Source organism: Chiloscyllium punctatum, chromosome 22 (genome assembly GCF_047496795.1).
Source record: "Chiloscyllium punctatum isolate Juve2018m chromosome 22, sChiPun1.3, whole genome shotgun sequence".
NCBI classification, from domain to species: Eukaryota; Metazoa; Chordata; class Chondrichthyes; order Orectolobiformes; family Hemiscylliidae; genus Chiloscyllium; species Chiloscyllium punctatum.
In genome coordinates, this window is record NC_092760.1 from 12,675,438 (window position 1) to 12,687,965 (window position 12,528).

The following is a 12,528-nucleotide window of genomic DNA, read 5'->3' on the forward strand; positions in this document are numbered from 1 at the left end:
CACAGGGACCGTTCCCTCTGGGACACCCGGGTCCACCCTTCCTTCACTCCAAGGACCCTCCACCTACCCCATGGCCCTTTCCCCTGCAACCGCTGATGGTGTAACACCTGCCCATTTGCCTCCTCCCTAATCAATATCCATGGGCCCAAACATACTTTCCAGTTAAAGCAGCATTTCACCTGCACTTCCCACAATCTAGTCTACTACATTCACTGCTCACAATGTGGTCTCCTCGACACAGGGGAAATGAAGCATAAACTGGGTATCTGTGTTGCAAAACATCTACATTCCACCAACAAAAAAAACATCCCGAGCTTCTAGTTGCCTGCCACTTTAACACACCATCATGTTCCTTGGTCAATATCTGTCTCAGGTTTGCTGCAGTGTTTCAGCAAAGCTCAGCAACAAGCTGGAAGAACACCACTTCATTTTTGCTTGGGGACTTCGCAGACTCAATATCGAATTCAATCATTTTAGTGCTTGAACTCCCCCATGTTCTTGCCCCCTGCCACACACACCAGGCCTTGTTTTCACAGAGCCTGCCATTACTTACAACGTGGGAACAGGCCCTTCGACCCAACAAGTCCACACCAATGCACAACCCACCCAGACCCATTCCCCTACATTTTACCCCTGCCCCTTACACTATGAGCAATTTAGCATGGTCAATTCACCTAACCTGCACATTTTTTGGACTGTGGGAGGAAACCGGAGCACCCGGAGAAAACCCACGCAGACACGGGGAGAATGTGCAAACTCCACACAGAGAGTTGCCTGAAGCGGGAATTGAACCCAGGTCTCTGGCACTGTGAGGCAGTAGTGCTAACCACTGTGCCACCGTGCTGCCTATTGTTAGGCTACTAATAGTCTGTTAACAGCTATTCATCCTTCTAGCCAGATCATTATCAACTCCTTTGTGTCTCCAACTGTTCTTCTCTTTTTTTGGGTTCTATCCCCACCTATTCTTCACTCGTTACACCCTCCCCCCAACCCTTTCTTCTGCAATATAAACCAACATTTTCCTAGCTACTATCAGCTGAGAAAGGGTCACTGGACCCAAAACGTTAACTGATTTCTCTCCACAGATGCTGCCAGACCTGCTGAGCTTTTCCTGTAACTTATGTTTTGTTTCATCAACCCAACAATTGATAAAAGTTATTGAAATTGTTTGTCTTGTACTCATCAGGACATTGTCACTTGTCAAAATATCCCTTTGTTTCTTGGCAGGAGACAAATTTTGCAGTTCTAAATGACTGTTTAAAAATTATATTCCTAAAACATAAACAAACTAAACTGACCTTTAATTATAATTCTCTGGAACCATCTTCAAATTTTGCACAGCCAGTGAGAAAAAGTAAAGTCTGAATTATGACTCACTAGCTACAGCTTATAAGATTGGTTATGTTAGGCCTACAATTTGATTGGTTGGTACAGACAAACTTCTCATCCAGTTACACGGTTTTCTTGTGACAGTGACTAAATGACTCGTGGGTTGAAACATTGAGGCTATATATTTGACATACATGAAGATTTCTATTGTCACTTCCACCAATGAAAGACAGTACTTTTAAAAACTCCAACCAATTCTTCTAAACATCCAGTTTCCAAACATGAAACCAACTGCATTAAAAAAATTGTCTCCTTCCAGAAAATGCTGTCCGGTGCTGCTTCTTACTTCTAATTTATAATCACGACTTTGTGTTTCTAAGTCAGCCCAACAATCTCTTGCACCTGTCTAACTCACCGTTATGAAGTTACTCAGCTGTTTGACTTTCTGTTCTAACTGTTCTCGCTCCTGCTTTAGCTCCGCACTCCACTTCAATAACTTCTGCTTTTCTTCTTCTTTTGCTGAAAAATAGAAAAAATAAAATTTGACAACCTGTAACAGATTTGACAAACATAGCTGCTATACAATTTTGAATATTAGCATGATTTTTGAAAAGGAATTGTATTAATCTAAGAGCACATGTTTAAAAAAATAAAATAAGGTGTTACACACTATGTCCCACAGGTTCTTCTATTACGTTTTCGAGTTGCTAGGGGGACTACATATAAAACGTCAATTCATACAACCGCAGAAGAGGAGAGGGGAAAAAAAAGACTACACAAAATCTATTCTGAAGAGCAAAAGCATCAGTTTAATTCATAGATGATCTGATACATTCAACGATGAGTCAACGTTTCTTGTTGACAGGTTCAGAGAATGGCAAACTCTTACCAGCTTTGTAGGCAATGTAAGAATGGACAATAGCTAATGTTCCAGGCCACGGGATTGCTTCTTCCTTTTTAAGGATCTAAAGAAAAATGTTTCCAACAGTGATGGATAGAACATGTCACTTTCTTAAACTCTTTACAGTCCTAGCATTTGCTGAAAACAAAAATAATTTGCTTAATTACCAAACAAAAACTGACTTGAATGACAAGACAAGACTTGCTTTTGGGTAAAGGCTGGTCAATCCGTAAAGTACTGACGCAAATTTATTCTTTGCAATTTCCTTTCCCTTAGTATTGATGCCTCAGAACACAATTTGCATTTCAATGAAAGAAAATTTGATTTTTTAAATGACATATCAACAGCAATGTCCAATTTGTGCCTGGAAATGCACATGACAAATGGATGACTATGGTAAGAGAATAAAGTGTTAGTCTCTTTGTGTTTGTGGTGGTATGATATTCTCAGGGGTGGTGTAGCAGACTGAGATGCAAATAATATTCCTTAATAAAAGCCACACAAAAAAAAATTCTTTCATGTACAGGTGCAGTATTTTTATGCATACCACCTATTCATGGATCTCTCTTCAAAAGGTTTGGCAAACCTAGTGTCAGGAATTCTAAATTACAATTGGTTCAGGTAAGCTATATTTTGAGAATATTCATACTAAATTTCACTTCAGGTCTTTAACCGCTATCTGCCAGAACTGACTAGCATTCTTCAAATTCTAGACTTAAAAAGGGATCTGAGATGAAAGAACATCCAGTTCCAATAATACTGTCTGATATATTTAAACCAACCATTACACTATTTATCTCAACAATAATAGTCTGGGGTCATTGTAATCCCTAATGACCAGAGAACAGCTAAAGCTGGTAAATTTATCAGATACTAGTCACTGCTGATTTTACTACGTTAGTGTCCTGAATTATATCTATGTGTATACCCTGGAGTGTTTGAGACACTACGTCGAATTAAATTAGAATTAAAGAGTAAATCCCACCAAAAATGCTACCAAAGCAAAACCCTAAAATACTTGAGCTACATTTGACTAAATTAATCTAAGGCACTATCTAAGCCCACACCTGCTCCTGACATTTGGGACAAATCCACATTCCTTTCGGAATGGCTTTTAATGGCGGGTCCAGGCACTCCAGGTGATACACACGAGAACAAGTGTCACACATCAGCAGCTGTCCACTACGCCGACACACAGAGCAGAAATCCTCATGGATGTCACCCTATCAAAAAAAAAGTTACACAATCATTTACATGCTTAAATTATAAATTGGGGTTTTAAACTTTCACTACAGTTATCAGCACTGGGCTCCCAATGTGGCAGACAGTAGCCTAAATAAACATCTGACCCATGCTTCATGACATCTATACTCCTAGGAATTCTGACAAACCGATTCAAATCTGGATCATAGTCTGAGTTGAAATTTCCTTAATCCAGCCTCAGCTACACCCTAATGTGGAAGCTAAAGCAGGTTTGTGTAGGGAATGATTTAGCTGCACCACTGAGATGCAGCACTTGGTAGATCAGTATCTGTGCTGAAGCCAAAGGGCTCACCAAAAGCAAATTCAAAATTGTGAAATTTGAATTCTTTTCCATAATACTCCTTTCTCTTTTCCTTTTAAGATTATTACAGACATATCTGCAAGTATATACAAATTGTTCGAGAATAATATCTTAAATCAAGACCTAGTTAGGTTTTTATTCATGATATCAAAAGATATTAGGTATTAGGCAAGAACTTTCAAAAGCTGTTTGGGGGCAGATGTTTGCAGGTAAAGGGATGGCTGGAAAATTGGAAGCCTTCAAAAATGAGATGACACTCCAGAGATAGTATATTCCTGTTAGGGTGAAAGGAAAGGCTGGTAGGTGTAGGGAAAGCTGCATGACTAGAGAAATTGAGGGTTTGGTTAAGAAAAAGGAAGCAAGCAAATGTCAGGTATATTGAGGAGAGATCAAGTAAATCCTTAGAAGAGTATAAAGGCAGTAACAGTATACTTAAGCAGGAGATCAGGAAGGCAAAAAGGCGACATGAGATAGCTTTGGCAAATAGAGTCAAGGAGAATCCAAAGGGCTTTTACAAATACATTAGGGACAAAAGGGCAACTGGGGAGAGAATAGGGCCCCTCAAAGATCAGTAAGGCAGCCTATGTGTGGAGCGACAGGAGATGGGGAAATACTAAACGAGTATTTTGCATCAGTGTTTACTGTGGATAAGGACATGGAAGATATAGAATGGAGGGAAATAGATAGTGACATCTTGGAAATGTCCATATTACAGTGAAGGAAGTGCTGGATGTCTTGAGACACGTACATAAGGATAAATCCTCAGGATCTGGTCAGGTGTACCCTCGAACTCTGTGGGAAGCTACAGAAGTGATTGCTGGGCCCCTTGCTGAGATATTGATAGTCACCTGTGGAAGGGTGGTTCGCAAAGTTAGATATCACTGATAGTCACAGGTGAATGGAGATTGGATAATGTGGTGCTACTATTTAAGGTGCAAAGGATAAGCCAAGGAATTATAGACCAGTGAACCTGACATCAGTGGTGGGTAAGTTGTTGTAGGGAATCCTGAGGGACAGGATTTACATGTATTTGGAACGGCAAGGACTGATTAGGGATAGTCAGCATGGCTTTGTGCATGGGAAATCATATCCCATGAACTTGATTGAGTTTTTTTTTGAAGAAGTAACAAAGAGGACTGATGAGAACAGAGCGGTGGACGTGATCTATGTGGACTTCAGTAAAGCGTTTAACAAGATCCCCGTGGAAGGGTGGTTCGCAAAGTTAGATATCATGGCATACAGGGAGAACTAGACATTTGGATACAGAACTGGCTCAAAGGTAGAAGGCAGAGGGTGGTGGTGGAGGGTTGCTTTTCAGACTGGAGGCCTGTGACTAGTGGAGTGCCACAAGGGTTCGTGCTGGGTCCTCTACTTTTATATACATGATTTGGATATGAACATAGGAGGTATATAGTTAGTAAGTTTCCAGATGACACCAAAATTGGAGGTCTAGTGGACAGCGAAGGTGGTTACGTCAGATTACAATTGGATGTTGATCAGATGGGCAAATGGGCTGAGAAGTGGCAGACAGAGTTTAATTTAGATAAATGCGGGGTGCTGCATTTTGGGGCAGCATATCTTAGCAGTACTTATACACTTAACGATAAGGTACGAAGGAGTTTTGCTGAACAAAGAGACCTTGGTTCCTTGAAAGTAGAGCCTAAGGTAGATAGGATAGAGAAGGCAGCGTTTGGTAGGCTTTCCTTTATTGGTCAGAGCACTGGTATCAGAGGTCATATTGCAGCTGTACAGGACGTTGGTTAGGCCACTTTTAAAGCATTGCATGCGATTCTGGTCTCCTTCCTATTGGAAGGATGTTGTGAAACTTGAAAGGATTCAGAAGAAAAGATTTACAGGATGGTAGGATTTGAGTATAGGGAGAGGCTAAGTAGGTTGGGGCTGTTTTCCCTGGAGCGTCATGGGACTGAGGGGTGACCTTATCAAGGTTTATAAAATCATGAGGTGCATGGATAGGATAAATGGACAAAGTCTTTTCCCTGGGGTGGGGGAGTCCAGAACTAGAGGGCATAGGTTTAAGGTGAGAGGGGAAAGATACAAAAGAGACCTAAGGGGCAACTTTTCCAAATTAAAGGTGTTGCGGATATGGAATGAACTGCCAGAGGAAGCGATGGAGGCTGGTTCAATTACAACATTTAAAAGGCATCTGGATGAGTACGTGAATAGGACGGGTTTAGAGGGATATGGGCCAAGTGCTGGCAAGTGGTACTACATTAGGTTAGGATATCTGGTCAGCATGGAGTTGGACCGAAGGGTCTGTTGCTGTGCTGTACATCTCTATGACTCTAATTTATATTGTCTTCTAATAAGGTATCTTGTACAACACAATGTTCACTGCTGAATTTTCAATAAAATTGGATGAAGATAAACAATTAAAATGAATGAATGAATGAATAAATCAAATAAATAAATACGTTAAATATGTGATTAGGTTGCACTGTGGACAGGCAGTTGAAACAGATTACAAGTCTCCCTCCAAATCAGTCAATTGGCTTTCCAACCCACGTTTTGCTTTAAATGTCATTCTGAACAAGATCTACTCCAGGTCTGCACCATCTTTGCCAAACAGTACTTTCCAGTCCAAGCTGCCTTTACTTCTGTATCCTAATCACCTTTGAGAAAAAACTCTCTTCGAGTTCAATGCTTAAAGAGATCCTGAAATACATTTTAAACAAATATAAATGCACTCACAGACAAGGTTGTATTTTTTGTGATGTTTTCAATGTCGTTTGTCTCATCTTGTATCTTGCTGACAGGGCCCCTTTGTAAAGTAGCCCTTGTGGCTAAATAGGGCAAACCCTAGTTAAAGATGTTTTAAAATAAAAAAAATTAAAATAAATTTGTAAATGTCCATTCACGACATTCCATGTTAACCCATTCAGATTCTTCTGAATTGCTACAACACGTGTGCTTTACTGCAATAACTGTTAGTGCATTGACTGTCCTCTGTGTACAACAAACCTACTGATTCAAATGCTAATTCTCACATACGCCGGGTACAAATTAATATACATTTCCTGTTGCATTTTGGGAAGAATCATTCAGTGGATGTATCAAATTCTGCAACTAAAGTCTGCTTGAGTAAAGCTTGAAGCCTGCTCCCAGAGAACAAATAGGTTACCGCCTCTGACACTCAAATTTTAAATTAAAAAAAACTTCAATACAGATTTCAGTAACATTGCTTTTAAAAAAAAAGACTAGAAGAGAGGCGGCTATCAATTAATATTAAAGTTGTAACTGCAAAAGAGTGTTTTTAAAATGTTGCCTGCAAAATTAACGACTGTTTTTGTTACTTCCAGAACAAAGTTTCAAACATATATAAATGAATCCATTTCTGAAAGTTGGAACACATTAAATGTGCAATAAATCAGTCCCTCAAAATCAAATCTGAAACTTTTCAACAACTAAATTTTTCTTTTTCAATGTAGTTCTAATATCAACACAATATTCAATACATTACATAATCAATGTCATCACAGAATTCAACGTTATTTCTCAACTGCAGGAATCATACTTAATGTAAGTATCTACAATATCTGCATCCATCTATATTTCACATTGAACATCAGTAAAAACAGTGAATTACAAAGTCAGGGACAAGAAATATTCATTCCTCTTTTATGGTAGTTCTTCCATCTTAGCATTCAATCATATAGTGAACAAACTGTTTTTAGCTCTACCAGCCTATACATTACATCAAGTATTTACAAAGTATTCAAGATACATTACTCAAGATAGAATAGCAAAAAGAATGCACAATAGGAATAATTTTTTTTAACAGGTGTCAGAGTGAAAGAGAAGGTGCCCTTTTTTTACAAATATCAGTGCTTTTACTTTTTCAAACTTTCAAAACACATGATGAGTGGGAAAACACTCATGAAGTATACCTTAATAAATTAAATTCAGACTGCATACATCAGCAATGCATTCCAAGTTTACGCCATGCCCCACTCGACAAACTCTCAATAACTGAGTGATTTTCCAGATATAACCAATGGTCTATCATTTCACCAGACACACTTAGAAGATAGGAGTGGGAGTCAGCTACTTAACTCACTGAGCCTGTTCCACAATGCAATGGAATCATGACTGATTTGATACCCAACTCCATATTTGTATCTTTGCTAATGGCATCAATTCTTGTCTGCATTACATATGAATATTTTAAAAAAGTAGAACATTTGTGCCTTGAACCTTGGTGAAGCTGCACTTTAAGTATTGTGTTCAGTTTTGGTCACCTTGCTATAGGAAGGATATTATTAAACTGGAAAGAGTGCAGAAGAAATTTACAAGGATGTTGCCAAGACTCAATGGTCTGAGTCATAGGGAAGAGGTTGGACAAGCTAGGACGTTTTTCTTTAGAGCATAGGAGAACGGGGGCGGACCTTATAGAGGTATAGATGATAATGAATGGTTTGGAAAGGGTGAATGCACTCAGTCTTTTTCCCAAGGTTGGGGAATCAAAAACTATAGGGCATCAGTTTAAGGTTAGAGGAAAGAAAATAAAAGGGAACCTGAGGGGCAACTTTCTTTTTACACAAAGGGTGGTACGCATATAGAATGAGCTGCTAGCTCAAGTGTTTGAGACAAGTACACTAACAACATTTAAAAGGCATTTGGACAAATACATTGACAGGAAAGGATTAGAAAGATATGGACCAAGTGCAGGGAAGTGGAGTTAGCGTGGATATACATTGTGATTGGCATGGACTAGTTTGGGCCAAAGAACCTGTCTCTGTGCTGTAGGGCTCCATGACTCTATAACCTACCCTGTCGTTCAGTACGATCACAGCTAATCAGATTGTGGCCTCAATTTCATTTCTTGTCTGTTCTTCATAACTCTCAATTTCCTTGTAGATCAAAAACCTTTCATGCCCAATGATCCAGCCTCCACTGGTCACTGAGGAACAGAACTCTGCACACAAATGGCCCACTGAGAAAGTAGGTCCTCTTCTCAGTCTTAAATGGGAGACCCTTTATTTTGAACTTGTGCCCCCAGTTCTAGATTCTTCCATGAGGAGAAACATCCTCTGAACACCCACCCATTAAGGCTCCTCAGATCACCTCTTATTTTTCTAAAGTCCAAAGACAATAAGCTTAAATTGCTCAATCTTGCCTAACAAGACAACTTACAAGACAGGAATCAATAAAGCAACTTTCTCTGGACTGCCTCCAATTCAAGCATATCCCTCCTTAAATAAGAAAGTTTAATGCAGCAGTCCAAGTGTGGTATAATCAATGACCTTGATAATAGTAACACAACAACCTATTTTCACACTCCTACACCTTGCGATAAGTCCAGCATAGTGACTTCCTAATTAGTTGCTGTATCATGTTCATGTACAAGGAGAACCAGATCCTTCTGTACTAGAGCACTCTATCTTTCCCCATTTAAGTAATATTTTGCTTTCATGTTCTTCCTATCAAAGTTGTTAACCTCACATTTTCCCCTATTACACTCCTTTAGCTAAATTTCTTCCCAATTACTTAATCTATCTATATCACTCAAGATTCCTTGAGCTGGATTTTTGTCAAGAGCTAGCAAAATGCCATTTTGCAAATTTCCAAACACAAGTCTGCATCTGAACTTTGTACCATGTTTTTGGTATCTTGCAGTCTAAGACAGGTCCCAGCAGCAGTTTGCAAGTTATAGTTGAGGATAGCCTTGGGATTAGGTCAGGTGGTGGTTGGCGTGAACATGGGTTCTTCCTGTCCTATGCCCAATAAAAGGGCAGTTAAAGGTGCCAATATCAAAAATCTGCCCAGAGATAAAACAGAGGGCAATGGAGACAAACTATGGCCATGGCACCGTAAATATTGCTGAGTTGGTTGAATAGACCCCATGCACAAGACACACGATACACTTCAATAGGTCCTTTGGCCCACTCTGTCTGCGTTGACCATGATGATGTTCTAAAGTAATCCTATCTGCCTGCATATGTCCGTCCCCCTCCATACTCTTCCTGTTCATGTCTGTATAAATGCCTTTTAAACACAATTATCACTTCTGCTTCTACCACTTCCCCGGCACCTAGTATCCACTGTAAAATAAACTTGCCTCATACATCTTCTTTACATTTTCCCCCTTTCACCTTAAATCTATGCACCCTAGTACTTGACATTTCTATCCAGGGAGAAATACACGCACTCTCCACCCTATCCATACCTATCACAATTTTATATATTTCTAACCAGTCGCCCCTCAGCCTCCAACACTCATGAAAAAAACCTCCAAGTATGCCCAACTTCTCATTACAGCCAATACATTAATCCAGGCAACATTCTGGTAAACTCTTGTGCACCCTCTCCAAAGCCTCAACATCCTTCCTATAATGTGGGGACTAGACTGTATACCATACTCCAAACATGGCCTAACTGAAGTCGTATAGAGCTTTCCTTTATTTTTTTCATTAGGTGTGGCTTTCACTGGCAAGGGTAATTTCTGTTACCCATCCCTAATTTAGTCATCCTTGAACTGAATATTGTGTTTTGCCATTTCAGAGGACAGGTAAGAGCTAATCGCACTGCAGTCAGCCAGGAGTCAGATTTAGGCCAAATCTAGTAAGGACAGGTTTCCAGACCTGCAGGACACTAGTGACTAAGATAGGTTTTTAAGGCAATTGATGATAGTTTCATGGTTGTCACTGACGATCATCATATTCAGATTTATTAATTGAATTTAAATTTCACCAATTGTCTCGATAAATTTTGGATCTTCAACAGTCAGGTACTCCTCTATAAAGGTGACCCTTAATGTTTAAACAGTTCCCCTAGTTCAGGACCAATTCTCTAGATGAAACAGATGTTCCACATCCGTTTTTTCAAAATCACACAGGACTTCATACATTTCAATCAAGCCACCCTTCTCCCTTCTAAACCGCAGTAGAAATAAGCTCAAAGTGGCACTAAGATAGTGAGGATTGCAGATTCTGGAAAGTAAGAGTTGATAAAGTATGGAGCTGGAAAAGGTACAGCATCAGAGGCGCAGGGGAGTCGACATTTCAAGTCAGGACCTTTCATCAGGAAGGACCAGACCTAAACTTCGAGTCCCCTATTCATCTGATGCTACATGACCTACTATGCTACTTCCAGCTTGATTTGACTCTGTCCAACTAGGCATTCCAATCATTCCAGCTACCTAGTAAAAGTTCCTTTGAAACAACTGCAATACATTTATATACTGTGAGGAATCAAAACTGCACATAACATCAGAGATAGCCTGTACAACAAAAGCTAAGATATGACACTTCAATATTCAACTCCTTTTGTAATAAACGACATCCCATTAGTCTTCTTGATTACATGATGTACTTGCATCCTAACATTTTGTGACTCATGCACCAAAAACTGAAATCCCTCTCCATCTTGAAATTCTGCAGTCATTCTTCACTTAAGTTATACTCAGATGCTTTTATATTCAATTCCTCTCAAAAAAAACCATCTCATTACCTTCTTGATTATGTGATATACTGAATAACAGCTTTTTCTGACTCATACTAAAACACCCAAATTCTTGTGTACCTTAGAATTCTGCAGTTGTCCTCCATCTGAATACTTTCATTTGCCCTGTTAAGTAAACAATTTCACATCCTCCCACATTATACTCCATTTGTCAGACTTTTGTCTACTCTCAAAATATATTTATCTGGAACTTGTCTGCTTCAGAGCATACTTTACTATTTATGTGTTGACTGTGAAGTTAGCTACCATGACTTTATTCCCTTAACCTAAATCATTGACTTGATCATAAAAAGTGGAGGCCCCAATAATTAATTTTTCATGTGAAGGTAATTCAGCCACCAAGCCAATTATCTATCCATTTTAATATGCGACCCCCTACACCATGAGGCTTTAGGTTCTGCAACAACCTTTGATGTGGCAGCTGAACAAATTCCTTCTGGTAATCCAAGTATATTACAGCCACAGTCTCTGCTTGATACGCAGAACATATTATTCCTTCAAAGAATTCCAAAGAAATGATTAAACATGATTTCCCTTTGATAAAACCATGCTGACATTTCCTGATTTGCTGGAGTCAAACTGCTCAGATATAATCTCTTTAATGACCGATTCTTATAGCTTCCCATGACAGATGTCAAGTTAACCAGAAAAAAGCCTCCTCTTTTGTACCTCAACCTCTTCTTGAACTGACAGGGTTAACTTGCTACTGTCACATGACGGAACCTTTCCTGAATCTAGGGCATTTTGCAAAATTAATACCAACTACTTTATGCATCTACTACCTCTTTTGCAAGCTCTCTTAAGACCAGAGGATGATGTCCACCTAGAGCAAGAGACTTGCCAATCCACAGCTCCATAGGTCTGCTCATTAATAAGTGACTCTATATGTAATATTTTGCTGTAATCTATTTTGATATATTCATTCCTACATATTTGATGATAATCCAATAGAGTGCACCACCCTTCTGTTAACACATTCAAGCAAATAATAACAATCAATAGTGACCAGAGTAATCTGATCCAAACTACACTATCTGCTGACTATCTGCAGGTGAAAAGGAGGAAGCATCGTTCTCAAGTCATCATTTGTTCAGCTATGGCAAAGTACAGGAAAACAATGTCATGCAAATCACTTGAAACCTGAAATAAAAACAAAACGCTGAAGAATTCAGATCTGACAGTGTTTGTTTTGTTTCTCTTTCCATAGATGCTAACAGACCTGCTGAGTTTCTCCAGCATTTTATGCTTTTTTATT

At 39.3% G+C, this 12,528-nt stretch overlaps 1 protein-coding gene across 6 annotated transcripts in view; it reads right to left on the reverse strand.

The window, feature by feature from the left end:
- Positions 1-12,528, reverse strand: part of phf21aa (PHD finger protein 21Aa) — a 336,953-nt gene that overhangs the window by 18,793 nt on the left and 305,632 nt on the right. For 5 of the 6 annotated variants that reach the window (XM_072591807.1, XM_072591806.1, XM_072591808.1 and 2 more), the window contains 4 exons: positions 6,504-6,611; positions 3,298-3,453; positions 2,219-2,294; positions 1,745-1,848 (listed from right to left, as the gene is read on the reverse strand). In XM_072591807.1, coding sequence (XP_072447908.1) covers positions 1,745-1,848; positions 2,219-2,294; positions 3,298-3,453; positions 6,504-6,611 — 444 coding nt within the window. The remainder of the gene's footprint in view (positions 1-1,744; positions 1,849-2,218; positions 2,295-3,297; positions 3,454-6,503; positions 6,612-12,528) is intronic. The other variant, XM_072591809.1, reaches the window with a different exon arrangement.